The sequence below is a fragment of the Coturnix japonica genome, chromosome 21 (assembly GCF_054131305.1).
Source record: "Coturnix japonica strain WE chromosome 21, WE-NBRP24, whole genome shotgun sequence".
Lineage (NCBI taxonomy): Eukaryota > Metazoa > Chordata > Aves > Galliformes > Phasianidae > Coturnix > Coturnix japonica.
The window spans coordinates 3,473,793-3,490,284 of NC_140683.1; the positions used below are offsets into that span (position 1 = coordinate 3,473,793).

The following is a 16,492-nucleotide window of genomic DNA, read 5'->3' on the forward strand; positions in this document are numbered from 1 at the left end:
ACCATAAATCAGCACAGCCCCAACGTGGGTGCTGGTGCTCTGCCCTGCCCGCTGTGCCCCCACCTCCCTACAGTTCCTCTCTCCTGGAGCTTTATCTGCTGCAGAGGTCCCACTTATCTCCTCTGTCACTTTCTAATGCTAGTTTATGAGCAGCATTTTGTAGCTTAATTATGATGTTTTTCAGCATGGTCACGTGGCCGCAGAAACCAATAAGGCAACTAAGTTGGTCCACCTCGGCCGAGCCTGGCCCCCATGGGGAGGAGATTGGCCGCTGTCCTGCACCGGGCGGTGTGCGCAGCCGGACCCACACCTCCCCAGCGGCCGCAGCCCTATAAATCCCCCAGCCCGCCCGCAGCGGACAGCGCTGCCCGGCACCCACGGAGGCTCCTCGAGCTGGAGCTGCTCACCGTTGACGCAGAAGAAGCTCTCCTGTGACCTAGGCCCTGTGCACAGCACGGCGCTGAGTCGCGTCGCGGTGAGTACTTGGCGGTGGGGAGCCCATGGCTGCCTGTGCCCCTTCCCATGCTCTGCAGTTCATGGGGTCTCGGTGACATGGCGGAGGGTGGGGACGCTCGGCACGGAAGTGAGAGCCATGCATGGGCCTCCGCTTCCCATCTCCATGAGGAGGGGATGGAGACATCAGTGCTAGCTGCGCCTGGGAAATGCAGGGACATTCAGGGGTGCCATGTGACACCTGGGGACACCCAGGGATGCCCACCCCTTCTCCAGGCCCTGTGGCAGCAGCAGGAGGCCCTGCCATGGCCTCAGCCATGCTGCGCAGAAGCGCCGGATCCAGCTGACGGGATGAGGGGGCGGCGAGCGGAGGCTACCGAGGGCTCCAGGAGTGCAGGCAGTGCTGAGCTGTGCGTCCCTGGCCCCAGCTTTGGCACAGTCCCTGCATCTTGGAGCCAGCTTGGGGGTGGCCAGCACCCACATGAACCCCGTGGCCCTTCCTGTACTCCTCTCTCAGTGGCTCTGTAGCTCACAGAGGCTTTCTGCAGTGTGGGGCTGCTGCCGAGAGGCTCCACAGGCAGCAGGAGCGCTCCTTCCCAGCCCAGCCACCCCACACAGGGGCTGCTCCGCTGCTATTCTTAGTGTGGGCTTCACGCTGGGTGGCTCTGGAGTGATTCTCTGCTGAGCCCGCTTCCTGTTTGCCGCACATCCCTGCCAGCACCGCTTCCTCCCTGGGGCACCGCGGGCCTCATCGGGTGTGCAGGATGAGCCATACGGGGCGAGCAGAGTGGGACAGTCTGTGTGGGATGGGATGTGAAGGATGGGATGTGCGGGATGAGATATGTGGGATGAACCAAGCCCTGCTGCCAGTGCCCTCCCTGCATCTTCACTGGGCACCAAGCACCTCGAATCGCAGTGACACGCAGGCAGCAGGACAGAAGGGTGTCTCAAGGAGGGCAGTTTGGCCCTGCAGGGCTCAGCAGTGGATCCTTGTTCTCGTAGCCAAACACCCTCATGGCACCCACAGCATGGAGCGGGCAGCTCCTCTGGCCTGAGTGGTGCTGTGACCCTGGGCACCATCCTGGTGCAGAACACAGAGCTGGCACTGCCCCCTGCCTCAGTCCCAGCTGTATTTTGGGCTCAGTGGCTGGCTATGTTCACCTGCGAGCAGGAATCTTCCACGCAGGACAAATGCAGATGATGAATAGATCGTACTTCTGCACTGAATGTTTCATTAAGAGTCCCTACAAATGAAGCAATTAATGAAGCAGCAGCACTGAACGTGCCACAGGGCAGTGCTGGCAGCATTGCCGTGTGCGGGCGGCCGGCCAACACCAATGCCGGTGCTGTTCCCAATGGCCGCAGGGGAGGTGCAGCAGGCCGGGCACCCCACGCTCCTCAGCCCGGGCTCTGATTAGCTCCCTGCGGCTGCCTGCCATGGAGGCAAAGGGGTTTCTCCGGGCAGCGCTGGGGGTCTGGGGCTCCGGATAGAGTTGGGAGTTAGAGTTGGGGTTGGGGGTTAGGACTGGGGTAAAGGACACGGTGGATGCTGCAGGCAGCGTCCTGTGCTTGGGTGACACAGCAGCCCTCGGTCCCTTCCTATGATGATTCCTGAGGAGGTACCCACAGCACGAGGTACCCTCAGCACGGGGCTCCCTCAGCCCACGGCCGCCCCCAACCGCAGCCCCCGGCGGCGTCCCGCTCCCCTCCCGCCCTGCCCTCGGGCTGCCGGGTCCCTGCAGGTCCCTCCTCCCCAGCCCAGCCGCCCGCCGCCCGCTCTCCCAGAGGAGGTTCCCCATCCCCCGGGGGGCTGTCCGCCCGCCCGCACCCGCATGGAGATGCTCTTCCAGGCGCTATAAAGGGCTCTGGCTCCGGCACCTGCGCTCGGGCTCCGCCGCGCCGCTCTCCCGCTCTGCACCCGGCGCAGGTCTCGGGGCCGCCCGGTGCCGCCCCGCTGACCCGCCCGTCCCGCAGCAGGGCCGCCGGCGGGGATGGACTATTCCTATGATGAGGACCTGGACGAGCTGTGTCCGGTCTGCGGGGACAAGGTCTCCGGGTACCACTACGGGCTGCTCACCTGCGAGAGCTGCAAGGTAGGAGCCGCCGGGCGGCGGGCTGCGGGCCGGGCGGGGAGCGGAGGGGGGGCACGGCCGGGGCCGGGGCAGGGGAGCCTCCCGCGAGCCGCCCCCCGCCCGCTTTCGTTGGCGGCGATTCACCGCTCGGCGACGGGACGGGAGCGCGGCGGGAGCCGGGTGGGGGGCGGCGGGCGGCGGGGCCGGGAGCGGGGACCGGGTGCGGGCAGTCGCGGGGTGCCGGTGCCGACGCAACGTCGCCGTTGGCCGCCGCAGGGCTTCTTCAAGAGGACGGTGCAGAACAACAAGCACTACACCTGCACCGAGAGCCAGAACTGCAAGATCGACAAGACCCAGAGGAAGCGCTGCCCCTACTGCCGCTTCCAGAAGTGCCTGACCGTGGGGATGCGGCTGGAAGGTACCGCGGGGCGGCCCGGGCGGGGGGTGGGTGCCGTCCGCCCGCCGCGGTCGCTCTGTCCCTGGCGCTCCCCGGGCCGGGAATCGCCGCGGCGGCTCCGATTCCGTTTTTCCTCCCCAAGTCAACGAATAATTCGTTTTGCCGCCCTGTTTTCTGCTTTTCGTTTCTTTGTTTTTGTTTTGTTTCTCCCGGGTTTTGGCTGCCGGGGCTTCAACTTTCCGGGACCGTCTTTGCTTGGCAGAACGTTGGGAAATAGCTTAGAAATCGCTGCTTTCCTTAATCGACGATGCCAGAAGCCGAGAGTTGAGGAAAACGTTAAATATTACGAGATCGACACGAAAACTGCGGGAGATCCGCCGCAAATCACTTTTTCTCTCTGCGCGGCTCCGGGCAGCGCGGTGACACGCGTCGATCCGCCGAGAGCTGCGCGTCGCAGCGCTCAGCCCCACCGCCACGCGACGGTCGGGCTGCGATGTCCCCGAGCCCCACGCAGGGATTTCTGCCGCTGTCGGCACACGCACAGCGCGCTGAGGGCCCTCAGCAGGGAAATGCGGAAAGAAAGAACCCCCCAGCTGCGCCCTCGCCCCTTTCCCCGGCCGCGGAGGCAGCGGGCGCGTGGCGGGGCGGCCCCGCTCCTCGTGCGGGTCGTGCAGGGTGGCCGTGCCCGGTCCAACAGCCCGATCCAACAGCCGGGCTGCTCAGCGCTCTGCGGCAGCTCCGGGCACGGGACGGGCGCTGGGAGCGAGGCGAAGCAGAGGCGGCTTTTGCGCCTTCGGGGTGGGGACGGGCACGCTTCGCTTTCCTGTTTCGGGAGGTTTTCGTCCCGTGGAGCCCGTTCGGCCCCGTGTTTTGCCCGGGTGACAGCCCGCTCACTCCTTTTTGTTTCTCCTCGCTGCTCGCCGCAGCAGCTCACCAAGGAGGAGGCACCCGCCGGAGAACGGCGTTCCCGTGGGACCCTTTTGTGCTAAAAACACGAGCCCACCTTGCCTTTGTGATCGGTGTTTTTCGATCAGGGAGCCTGAGCTACACGGGAATCCTCCAGCGAGGCAGGACAGACAGGACAAAATCCAGAGGGATTTCAGAACGTCTCCGGTCCTGAAATGGAAAAGTGGAGCGCGAGGGAACAGGAGAGCCCCTTCCCTCTGTGCTCGTGCTTCGGGAGCAAAGGCGGGGATCAGCGTTTGGCATGGGAAGGTTCTGTGCGAGCACTTCTCGCACGTGCAGGGAGAATCCGCTCCCTGGGCATCGCCCTGCCCGGCCTCGGGCCGCGGGGTGAAACAGCGCATTATTTGAACGGGGGGGAGATCTGTGCTCTCAGCGCACCGCAGTGCAGATAGGGGTGCGGGCTGGGACCCAGAGATGTGGGTGGAGGCCGGGCATAGCCGGCACTGTAAGTGGTGCACCCTGAAGGCAGCGGGGCTCTTAGAGCCCAAGCAGAGGCATCCCAGTGTCCAGGCTCCCCAGAATCGAGGCATCCTTGCATTGCGCGGCTGGAGAAGCTGTTTCCATGAATAAAGAACGAGGGAGGAAGCGCAGAGCAGCTCCCCGGGGAGCACATTCCTGCTTCCCTGCAAACGCCGCTCCCGGCCGTGCCGCCGCCCTTTCAGTCTGCGTGGGGAAAGTCTGGGGGCTCGCAGCACCCACGGGGCAAAGGGAGGCCGAGGGAGGAGGGGGGCACAGAACAGAGAAGCCCGATCTCGTGGGTTGCGAACCCGCCCAGGGGCTGCTCCCTTCCACGCGGGGCCGCGCGCTGCTGGCTCGCTCCCCTCTCTGCTGCCGGGGCTGTGCGGGTGGGCCGGCGGCCGCCATGCCGGGGCCAAGCTTGTGCTGCAGAGAAGCACCTGCTCGGGTGACACATTCTTGGGTTTAACTCGAGGCTCGGAGCGGCCTCTGCCGCGCCGCCACAGCGAGCAGGGCGGTGGGGAACGGAGCAGCACGGAGAGTGCTCTGGAAGCTGGGAGGGGATTTGCGTTGCAGAAGGCAGCACACTCTGTGCTGTCCTGAATGAAATCCTAGGGCTGGTCCAGGCCCGGGGGCTGTGAAAATGAAAGCAGCGTCAGGCAGCTTAATCTGCCCCAGCTCCCGGGACTCTGCTCCGCGTGCTTTACCTCGGTGCGTTCCATACACCCAAGTATGTCTTTCTCCCTCACCGTGCCCGGAGCTGCTGAGGTGCTGCTCAGCCCAACACACAGCTCTCTGGGAAGGGGTCCCACCGTCCCCAGCCCCACTGGTCCCCATCCCCCCCACACCCTGGTCCTGCTCTTCTCACCGCAGCTCTGCTCCTTTGCCCACAGCCGTGCGTGCGGATCGGATGCGTGGGGGGAGGAACAAGTTTGGGCCCATGTACAAACGGGACCGTGCCTTAAAGCAGCAGAAGAAAGCGCTGATCCGCGCCAACGGCTTCAAGCTGGAGGCAGTGCCGCAGATCGTGTCACCTGTGCAGAACGACTATGGGCTGTCCTCCACCATCCACAGCATCCACGCTATGGCCAAGACTCTGCCGCCCAACCCCGCTGCCCTGACGCCTGCTGACTATGAGCGCGGCCCCTACGGGACCCCCTCCCTGGCCATGACTGTGCCCGGCCACACGCCTCTCGCTGGCTACCACTACTCCTCCTTCCCAAACCGCGCCATCAAGTCTGAGTACCCCGACCACTACAGCGCTGCGCATGAGGCCGTGCCAGCCTATGCATACCCAGAGACCTACCCCAGCAGTTCCCCACCTGACATACCCGAGGTCATCCTGAAGCTGCTGCAGCTGGAGCCTGATGAGGCACAGGTGAAGGCGCGCATCCTGGCCTGCCTGCAGCAGGAGCAGGGCAAGGGCCGGCATGAGAAGCTCAGCACCTTCGGCCTCATGTGCAAGATGGCCGACCAGACGCTATTTTCCATTGTGGAGTGGGCACGGAGCTGCATCTTCTTCAAGGAGCTGGAGGTAGGGCTGGGTGATGGGGGCTGGGGGGCCAATATTAGCCAGGTGGGGGCTGCAGTGTGCCAACATGGAGCGGAGCAGGGGGTTCTGGCTGAGCACCAGGATGGTCCCAGCTGGCAACATGGAGCTCGTGTGTCTGATCCATCACTGCAGTGGGGGTGTGGAGGCAATCGCAGGCAGAGTGAGCGTGGTGTCAAGCTGAAGATATAATTGAAAAACCTAACGTTGAGGAATTATGGTTGAAACAATTCTCTCTGTCTTTGGGAGGAAAATCGATGCTGTCAGGCAGGTGCCCGACAGCAGCCAGCAGGGATGGGGTGAGGACCCTTACACCTCCTAGCCCCACAATAACTGGGGCCAGCAGTGGGGGGGGGGAGCAGGGCTGGGGCAGCCCAGCTGTGCTCAGCCATTTCCATTCATAGCTGACCAAAGATCCCAAATGGGCAAAACCGGGAGATACATTTTGCAAAGCAGCCAAAGAGAGCTGAGCCACAGGCAAGGAAATGTTGTGCCCTCCCTGCGCTGCCCCATACTGACCCATCCTGCTGCTGTGGGACCAGGCCTCATGCAGGGGCCACAGGGTAGTCCTCGTGCCCAAAATAGCCCCCAGCTGCACAGAACAGTGTCCGGAAGGCACTCAGTGGGGCTGGGTCAGGCTCTTTTCAATAATATCAGTGTCCAGCCTGGATTTTGGGAACAGGGTGGCTGTTGTTTTGCAGGAGATATTATAAACAATGTAAATGCGGATCTCAGCTGCACGGCCATGTAGCCTTGTAATGCTATTGTCTTTCCAACTGTATCAGGAGAATGGGCTGTTTCTGTGTGAATCCACCTCTGAGGGCTCCAGGCAGGAGGGACAGAGCTCTTACCTGGGCACAGGGCAGCTCCACAGCCACATGGCTGCTCCCTTCCCTGCACAATGCATCAGGGCATGGCAGGGTGGTAAATGAACTCCTGCTAGTGCTGACTTTATGGCTTCACCCTAAAGCCTGTGAGCACAGTGTAAAAGCACAGCTGCAGGGATCGATGGCTGTAACACAGGCAATCCCCATGGCAAAGTCAGGGCTCCTCAGGGCAGGGACACTGTGGACCCCCCACCCCTGGAAATGGCCACATGAAGGTGGCTGCTGCTGCACCAGCCAGGGAAGGGCAGCTAGAGGCTTTGAGGGGTCAGGCAAAGCATTGGCATTTCACCAGGCACTGCACTGAGCATCACATTGGCATTGCACTGGTATTGCACCAGCATTGCACCAGCCTGCTGCGGGTACCCCTCAGCCAGCAGATCCCATTCCTGCTCCCATTCCCATTTCCATTCCTGCTGACAATGGGATGATGCAGAGCAGACCCTTTGCCACCACCTCCAGGGGATGGCCGCGGCTGGGGGTGCTGGGGAGACGCCTCTGTCTGTGCCCTGGGAAGGACGCGGGGGGAGAGGGGCAAGCGGCCTCTTGACATCAGCTCGCACGCCACGTCCGCCCGCCGGTGCAGGGCAGCCAGATTGAAAACAGATTTAACTTCCCAGATATATCGTTTCATTTAAGGGCCAGTAATTCTGTCAGTCTGCCACTGACAAACGAGGGTCCCCATGCCAATCCGCCGCGAGACTGATGTCGCCGCGTTCATCTTGTGTCACCAGGGGGAGAATTACGGACTGCGCTGGCCTTCGGAGGCAAGACTAATAATGCCGCGCGGCAGAGGGGGATTTGGGGGCCCTCTGTTTATCGAGGGCCGGCCACAGAGCAGCGGTGCGAGGCCACGCGGGCGGAGGTGGAAGAGGTCAGCGCTGACGCCCATAAATACGAACTTTAACTGAGTCTAGATGAGATGTGTCAGGGCTGAGGGAAGATTTGCAGCGGCTCTTCAGGAAGAAAAATATGGGCCAGGGGTGAAATATATTTTGTAGGGTTGTGAGTCTCAGGCAACTTTGTCCTTTCAGATGTAATTTCTTTATATATATATATAAGGAGAGAGAGATGTGCACGCACGCATTCGTACACACCCATTGTGTCTGCCTGAGGTTCATTTTATATACCAATATTGTTTAGATAGATGATACTGCTCCGTGCACGTATAAATGTCCTGTACACGTTATGCGATGACCTTTGGGTTGAGATGAGCAGCCAGGAATGTGCAACAAACTGCTGTGGCTCCAGCCTGAGGTCACTCAAAGCCCAGAGTGTGGGCACACGGGCACGTGGTGATGGGCATGTGGTGAGGGGCACGGTGGCTGGTCCCTGTCCCTGGCACCAGTTTCATTCACTCCTCGGGAGCGATCTGGGAGCTCCTGCTGGTCCCATATGCAGTCGGCTGCTCCTCTGCCTGTAGCACACATGGGTCATGTTGACCCCATCTCCTGGCCAACAGCCAGCGCGTTTTTGGCAGATTTAAAATCTCCTTCTGGCGGTGGACGCAGCAGTGATGTTCAGCATCCCATGCACTGGGGTAAATGTGACTGCTTCCTGCGGCTGTGTGCTCCCACAGTGACACGGGGAAGGGGCAGCAGCCCAGGGCTGAGCACAGCTCTGCCTGCAGGGAGCTGACCCTGCACTGTGCTCAGTGGTTTCTGCTTTGCGCTGCCCGTTGTGGTGCTGTCAGGGCAGGGGGAGTGATTCCTGAGTCCACTCACACCTTGTGTTTGCGTGGGGTTTTGATTGTGATATTTGGTGGATGGTTAGTCCACTTTCACACTCCCCGGCAGCAGTGCTGACAGCTTGTGCTCACACCCAGGAGCTGCCCGCATTGTGGGTCGGGGTGCGCCTGCAGGGACAGCCCCACACTGGGGTCTTGGGCTCCCTGGGGGCATTGCCTGCCCCTGGCAGCTCCTTATTGCAGGGCAATGGAATTTTCCATTGGCTGTTGACTGCCATCTCAGAAAGGCCTTCTCTGCAGTGGCGGAGCTGTGTGAGCGCTCACCCCATGTGAGGAGCGCTTCACTGCTGCGTTTTGTGCACAGATTGAACGCTTTCTTCAAAAAATAAAGGTCAGTTTGCATCAGGTCCTCCAAGCAGTGCTCTGCTGGAAAGCCTTGACATTAAAAGAAGAAGATCCCTTGCTTAACTTTTGCAGGCAAGCAGGGTGCGTGCCTCCTCACCAGAGGACCGACTGTATCTGGATGGCCGCGCAATAAGAGCCCCTCCTCGGCCATGGGTGCTGCAGGGTATGGGGCTACAGGGGGGATTGCCTCGGCTGCCCCGTGTGGGTGTGGGGTTGGCTCAGGCTGAGTGGTGCGGGTTGGAGTGGGAGGCTGGAGGTGTGATGGGGATGTGCTGGAACTGCCTGCAGAGGTGGGGAGAAGGCAGTTAGCAATTGTTCAAGGAAAGAATGAAGATCTCAAGACTGTTTAAGTGTTTCCTTTTGGAAAAGATATATATATATATATATATATATATTTAAGCCACTTTTAGCACAAAACCCTCAGACTGGCCCTTCTGGAGCTCATCCCAACAAGGAATGAGGCACAGGAAGGAGGTTACAAAACAACACTGAGTCTGAGCGTGGGGCTCAGCACTGCTGTGTGCGGTGGGGTGGGAGCAGGGCTGTGCTGGGAGCCCAGATCCCTGCGCCACTGCACCGCCTCCGGACAAGGGTCACCCAAGATGCACATCTCCCATTTGTTTTGATGCAGGACAAGCTCTTCCCCTGTTCTTTGCGCAACAGCTGGGCAGAACCCTCTGTCTGGCATTGCTCTGTTCAGCACTGCTTCCAGGCGGCCCCGCTGCCTCCTGCTGCACCTTGCTGCCACGTTCACCCCCAGAACCCCCAAAATACATCTCAGTGGCCCCTGGGGGTGCTGGCATGGGATCCATAAAGCTCTTTCTCATCTCATTTCTATTCCTTTTGCAATCTCCCGGCACTCGTTTATTGCAGCCTCTTCAGCCAAACGATGGCATTATCCAGCTCTATGATACCGCATCTGTCTTCCTTCCATCAACAGCAGAGAGCAAATGGCACTGCAGTGCTCTCCAGGTGGAGCTGGGGGGGAGACGACTGCGGTCACCCCATCTTTGGATGTGGGAACAGTGGATTTGGCACTGCTCATGTCTTGCAGCACCACCAGGACTGTGTTGGGCACAGCTCTGCCTTGTGCCACGTGCACCCATCCCTGCGGCTGGCTCACCTGCCATCCACCACTGGCTCTGCCTCCAGCCCCTGCTCTCCAGTGAGACTCTGGGAAGTTCAGGCACTTTGCCTCCCTGTGTTGAATATCTCAGCATTTCTTTGCAAACCCAGTTGTGCACATGTAGCTGTACACACTTAGAGCCGTGCAAATTTCTTACAGTTGCACACACTTACAGCTGTGCACACGTATAGCTGTGCATACCCAACCAGCACATAGCTGTGTGTGTGGGTATGTGAAGGTGCAGGCAGCTGGGCATGCTGTGGGGGTGCTGGGGTTCAAGCGCTGCCTATGCCTCCCCCAGACCTGCCCTGGGAGGACGGACTCTCTGTCCCTGCAATCTGGAAGCAGCCCAGAGCAGCCCGCAGACACAGAGCCTTTGTGCTGCCCCGTCAGGCTGCAGAGAAGCGGCCAATGAGAGTTTTGTTAAAGATGAGATTCCTGCTGTGTGGAGGCAAGGCAGCACTGATAAGGGGCAGCCAGCACCAGCGAGACAGACGTGCGTGTGTGAGGGACTGGGAAGCACTTTGTGGATGTGGCGTGTGCAGGGCTTCCACTGGTGGGGACAGATTTGTGACAAGTGATTCTTTAGCTGGGTGGAGGAGGGAGGGGGCTCCAGGGAAGGCAGTGGTGCTCCCTGGGTTCCTGCTGTGAGCCCTCCCCACCTGTGGCCCTGGCCACAAACCTGTGGTCCTGTTGGAGGTAGCCCCATGACTCTGATACTCCTTGGGCAGAGGTTTGTTGGGCCTCAAGCACCCCACATGGCCACAGTACAGTGCCAATGCTCTGCTCTCCCTGCTGGCAGGCCACCTCCTGCAGTGGCACACACAGATGGCTGGACTCACTGCTGTGCTGGGGTGGTGGACACAGATTTCTGACACTGCTGCCTCTCTGTTACCTCTCACTGCACCCACATTGTGCCACACTGAGCACAACACTCCCAGTCCCATGGGATGGGTGCAGGCACTGGGATGCCCTGTGGTACAGCTGGGGCCCAGCACCACATTTGAGTGCTGGTGCCAGCAGTGTGGCTCTGCTCTCTTACAGGTGGGAGACCAGATGAAGTTGCTGCAGAACTGCTGGAGTGAGCTGCTGGTGTTTGACCACGTGTACCGGCAGCTGCAGCATGGCAAGGAGCACAGTGTGCTGCTGGTCACTGGGCAGGAGGTGAGCGTGGGGCTGCACCACAGTGTGGAGCTGGGGACTGCTCTCTCCATTCTGAGCTTGCTCCTCCCTCCAGTTTGTGGTGGGCACACGGTGGGATGGGCATGGGGCCCATTCTTGCTTGATGCTGTTCCCCCCACAGGTGGATCTGTCGGCGGTGGCGGTTCAGGCGGGCTCCATCCTGCACTCCCTGGTGCTGCAGGCACAGGAGCTGGTCCTGCATCTGCACTCACTGCAGGTGGACCGACAGGAGTTCGTCTGCCTCAAATTCCTGATCCTCTTCAGCCTTGGTGAGCAGGGACTGTTGATGGGGGCAGTGGCTGTGCTCGCAGATGGGTAGAGGGGATAAAGAGGCTTTGGGGTGGCACTGGGAGCAGTGGCTGAAGCCTCAGCGCTGCCCTGCCCTGTGCATCTGGAGCTCTGGGGGATGTTCCTGCTTCATTGTGGCTGTGGAGGACACTGCATCCCCAGTCCCACGAGCAGATCCTGTTTTGATCACTCGCCTGCTTTCCCTCCTTTCAGGGAAAGCAGTGGCTGATAGTGCCCTGCAAACTGTGCTGGCAGAGGCAGCCGCAGGGGACGGCCCTATCTCCTGGGATGTGCGTCAGCAGCACTCAGGCAGTGGCTGCGCTGCTTCTGATTAGGTCCTGCTGGGAGCCTGTGGTCGGCCAGGCGGCACATTCACAGGGCTGCTCCTCACCCAGACAAAACACGGAGCTGCAGCTGAGAGCTCACCCTGCCCAGCACTGCTGCCCCCGTGGCTGCACCCTCTGCCGATCGCTGCTGTGCAGGGATGTGATGTGTGGCCCCACAGAGGGCGGCCCCAGTGCAGTGCGGCCCAGCCACCTTCATGCCCACTGTCACCACCAGCTGTTTGGTGCCGTTCCAGCAGGAGCTCTGACCTCTGGGCACGGAGCTGCTGGGGCTCAGCTGTCTGCTGTGCTGCTGCCTCACACCTCTGCCACCGCCCGGCTTCACACCATGCCAGCTGCTGCTAATTTTGCTCAGAGAGAATATGTGTGTGGGTCCCTGCAGCTCATGGGTGCTGGGGAGGGATGGGCATCTCTGTCCCATCCCTATCCCCATCTCAGAGTGGGGTTTGCTGAGAACATCCCTGGCAGTATCAGGTTCCTGGGAGCCTGGAGCCACACAGCTGTCCCCCCCTGCAGCTGCAGCATCTCCTCCTCCCAACATGTTCTTTTTTTTCTCTGGAGCTGTTTTGAAATCCACAGAAACCAGATATGGCAACTTGCAATTTCAACAGTGATAAGGTGTGGCACAAACAGTGCTGGGAAATGGGGGAGCTGGGGAGTGGGCCGTGCCCCATTGCTGCCCCACGGCTTCTGCAGTAGCATAACTGGACAGTCCTCCAATGATGCCCTGTCCCCACCCCCATCCCTGAACCCATCCCTGTCCCCATCCCTTCCACATATGGCAGCAAGCTGGGCATCATCCTCCCAGGCAGCGGCGGTTGCAGCACTGCTCTCAGCCTGGGATTCCTCATCCCCAGAGCAGCAGCTTTCAAGGAGGGCGTGGAATAAAACAGCAGTGTTTTCCCAGGCATTATTTTGCCCCAAATTCAACTTTTTCTCTCCATATTGCAGAGCTCACTTGGAGTAATTTGCCCTTCTCAGGCTCAGCTGTAGAGGATGGGATTGTGTATTATGTTCAGGATGTAATTGCCTTTAACAAGAGAATTTCCACATTTACCACTCTGCCACAGCACAATCAAAGCCAAGCCCCACTCACAAGAGCTGCCATTTGAGTTCTAAATAGATTTCTCTCCTGAGCAGGTAAAGAGATTTAATTAAAATTAGGGCTTCTCAAAATAGCAATATTTATGAGGACGGCACAGGTTAGCTTTGTTCTACAGAAGGGCTTAATAGAGCCTTAATGGATTGACCTATCATTCGATTTCATGACTTACATTCATGAAGCAGCTACTCTTGGGGAGGGGAGGAAGAGAGGCTTTTATAGCCCACATTCCCTTAAGCGTTTGCAATTTATCAGCAGCTTCTCCCAAACAAAAGGAGCTGTGAATAGGAAGAACACTTGAGGGCATAGAAATAATCCCAGGCATATCTGTATGTGTGATGGGAGGCTTTGTCACAGGACAGTCTTTGCAACTGCTGCAGTGTCGCTAAATGAAGTGAGTCAATGTTATTTGGACAACATTCTTTATTCCTTGCAGGAATGAAAAGATTATTCAAATATTCAATTAAACAGTGAATAGGGTCTTTCAGAGAACCAGGTGAGTTCATCGAGTAGAACTAGCTATTGTTGAGCCAACTCAGAGGATAGATTTGACATTTATCAATATAACTTCTTTTTTTTAATGACATGCACAATAACCTTATGCAGATAAAGAGATTTCATAACAACAACCCCGGGTAGAAGGGAGACGGCCACAATAGGAGCAAATGTGCCACAGGAGTTAAAAGGGAAGGGTGATCTGATAAGTACCAGGCACACCCCACAGGGCTGCAGCCCACACCATGCAGTGCCTGGCCAGCCCTGGCCATGGAGCCTGAGCCCCTGGGCGCTTCCACCACCAGCACTACACAGTGCCCTATGGAGAGCAGCCCTTGGTGTGGCCATGGCCTGTTGGGCTCCAAAGCCCCAAATAAACTGCAGAACCCCACTGCTTTGCTGCCCGGATCTGAGGGTTCCGCACAGCCAGGCAGTGTCCAAACTGCAAACTCAGTGCTGAGTGTGGACACATGTGGAGCTGGCAGCATGGCGAGCAGCAAACCGAGCACCTGAGCTGTAGCACCAGCATAGGCACTGCAGGCATCCCAGAGGAAGGACAGTGGAGACAGACCCTCCTGGTTCACCCAGCACGGTGCAGGCAGTGCCTGTGCCTGGCTCTGCTTTACTCCCCCCGTCTCCCTCTCTTGTAGATGTGAAGTACCTGGAGAACCACACGCTGGCTAAGGACGCTCAGGAGAAGGCCAATGCAGCACTGCTGGAATACACAGTGTGCCACTATCCGCACTGCACGGACAAGTTCCGGCAGCTGCTGCTGCGGCTGACCGAGGTCCGGGCGCTGAGCATGCAGGCAGAGGAGTACCTGTACCACAAGCACCTGAGTGGAGAGGTGCCCTGCAACAACCTCCTCATCGAGATGCTGCACGCCAAGCGGACTTGAGTGCAGTTCTCACATGGACTTTGCAGGGCTCCACACAGCAATGGGGCAGGACACGCACCTGAGACCACCTCTCCACCCCACGCCTCTCAGTGATACTATTTAACCCATGCTATGGGAGGTCCCAAATGACTTATTTTAATACATGGTAAGGATGGTTAACGGTCACAGGGCCGTGTGCTTGACAGCTGGACTGCCTTGCCAGCACTGCAGCCCTGCAGACCCTGCACAGTCAGTGCCTGACTTGCTGCCTGGCCCGGCTCTGCAATGTGAGCAGGGGAAAAGCCTATCCCGGCTCTGCTCCCATTTCTGCTCCTCTCCTGCCATCCCTGTACTCTCTCTCCACTGCTGCCCTCCCACTGCCCAGCGTGCCCCCCAGGGACCCTTGGCATACAGGGCATGGGAAGAAGTGAGCTGAAATCCCTCTCGGTTGTGGGGTTTCTCTTTGCTCTGGCACTGGTATAACGGCAGGGGATTTCTACAGCAGCAAAGCTGAGCCCTGGAGCTAAGAAACCTGCTCCTGTCTGCTTCCCCAGCACAAAGCAAGGCACTGCTGACCCTGGGAAGGTTCTGTTTTCTTAGCACTTGCCAGTAATAGGGCAGGAATTGGGGTTTTGCAGCCCTTGGCACCTGCAGTACCCAAATCCCACAATATGTCTGGGCCCAGCTCACGTCCAGGGACTTGTCCCTGGGACACTTCAGCAGGACAGGAGAGGGTGCAGGGGCAGAGGCACCGCCAGGCACCCACAGCCTGGGCAGATTCCTGGAGCTCACTCCAGCTACCAGCCATGCTTATGTGCTGCTGAGGGAGCAGCCAAAGGGCAGGACAGGGACAGAGATGGACACCATCCCCTCGCTGCCTGCAGGTGATACTGATGGAGGCAGCACTGCAGGCAGCAGGGCAGGAGGGATGCTCAGGGCCCAGCCTCATGCTGTGGGCACCCGGACAGTTGCAGCAGCACGTGGCAGCACGTGCCCAGGGCTGCAGCTGGAGGCCATGGCAGCACCACTGACACTTGGGCAAGGAGGAAGCAGAAGGGCCAGCACTGCCTTGTCCCCAGGTGACAGCAGAGATGCTGGCTTTCCTCCTGCGCTGGGCTGCGGCTTAGCAGGGCAGCACAGAGGCTCCATCGCAGCCTCCTCCTGCCCTGCATTGGGTCCTCACCAGTGCCCAGCACATAGCCCTGCCAGCTTGGTTCAGGTGTTTTCCCCGCTGTCCCATTTGGAGGGGACACTCATACTCCGCAGCTCCACGCAGTGCTGGGGCTCGAGGAGCTCTCATGCTGCCAGCCGCCAACCCCAACTTGTTAGATACAGAAGAGCATGTTTGTTTTTGCTTTTCAACGTTTGTGCATTTTCCTCCTGAAGTCTGTGGTTCAGTTTCACCTTCTTCTTTCTGTGAACTTAAAGAACTGGAGAAAATGGTTTGGGAGGTAAAAGATTTTATTTTCAGAAAATGAAAAGTGTCCTTAAGTGTCTCTCTCCCTTTCTCTCTCTCTCACACATCCTTTCCTCTCTTCCATCCCTCTCCTCCGTTGCTCCCCAACCTTCCTTCCCAGGCAGGAGGTTATTAACTTCCATGTCAGGAGTAAACCACTGTAATAAATTTTGCAGTTCATTTAAGAAGGCAGATGTTGTCTTTTTTGATTGTATTTCTGACACTCCTTCCTGGTGCCACCCCTCCTCCTGGCCTGAGAGCACCACTCAGCCCCCCAGCTCCCACCCCATGGGACCCCCAGCAGGAGGGGACCGCTGCTTTGGCTCAGTAGGTAGGCATCGGTGACTCAGGACGTGATTCCAAGCACTGCTGTGAATTGCCATAGCGACTCTGAGTGTGTTTTTCAAGTAAGCTTGAGAATTATAGCATTTAGAAGGCAACGGGCAATGCCATGTGCTGAGGGAGGGAGCAAAACCTCAGCAGGGCATCGAGCAATGGGTATGAATGCAGTGCTGCCTGGCAGTGCCTCAAGCATGGGCTCCCCAGCCTCCAGCATCTGGAGATGCTGACACCAGGAGTGGTGTTTCTGCACCCAGATTGTGGTTTTTGGCCAGTACAGAGCTGTTTTGGGGGCTGTTGGCTTCCACCAGCAGTTAAATGCCATCTGGCACAAGCTGTGCTGAGACCAAGGATCACAGAGCCCCGATCCCTCACACCGCAGCCCTGCACCACTTCCAACCTGTGAAGCTATTG

General features: G+C 59.0%; 1 protein-coding gene across 5 annotated transcripts; it reads left to right on the top strand.

The window, feature by feature from the left end:
- Window positions 1-359: 359 nt before the first annotated feature.
- On the top strand, window positions 360-15,931 carry NR5A1 (nuclear receptor subfamily 5 group A member 1). 5 transcript variants are annotated; one of them, NM_001323221.1, is given in 7 exon segments: window positions 360-475; window positions 2,431-2,546; window positions 2,802-2,943; window positions 5,238-5,878; window positions 11,040-11,159; window positions 11,299-11,446; window positions 14,057-14,468. In NM_001323221.1, coding segments are annotated over 6 exon segments (1,401 nt in total). In that variant the 5' UTR covers window positions 360-475; window positions 2,431-2,444; the 3' UTR covers window positions 14,305-14,468.
- Window positions 15,932-16,492: the final 561 nt, after the last annotated feature.

Bases quoted from the DNA above. Each gene is read 5' to 3' on its own strand.
- NR5A1 (XM_015879434.3), top strand. From the start codon at position 2,445: ATGGACTATTCCTATGATGAGGACCTGGACGAGCTGTGTCCGGTCTGC. The intron at 5,879-11,039 runs GTAGGGCTGGGT...GCTCTCTTACAG, and splicing joins TCTTCTTCAAGGAGCTGGAG to GTGGGAGACCAGATGAAGTT. The intron at 11,160-11,298 runs GTGAGCGTGGGG...TTCCCCCCACAG, and splicing joins TGCTGGTCACTGGGCAGGAG to GTGGATCTGTCGGCGGTGGC.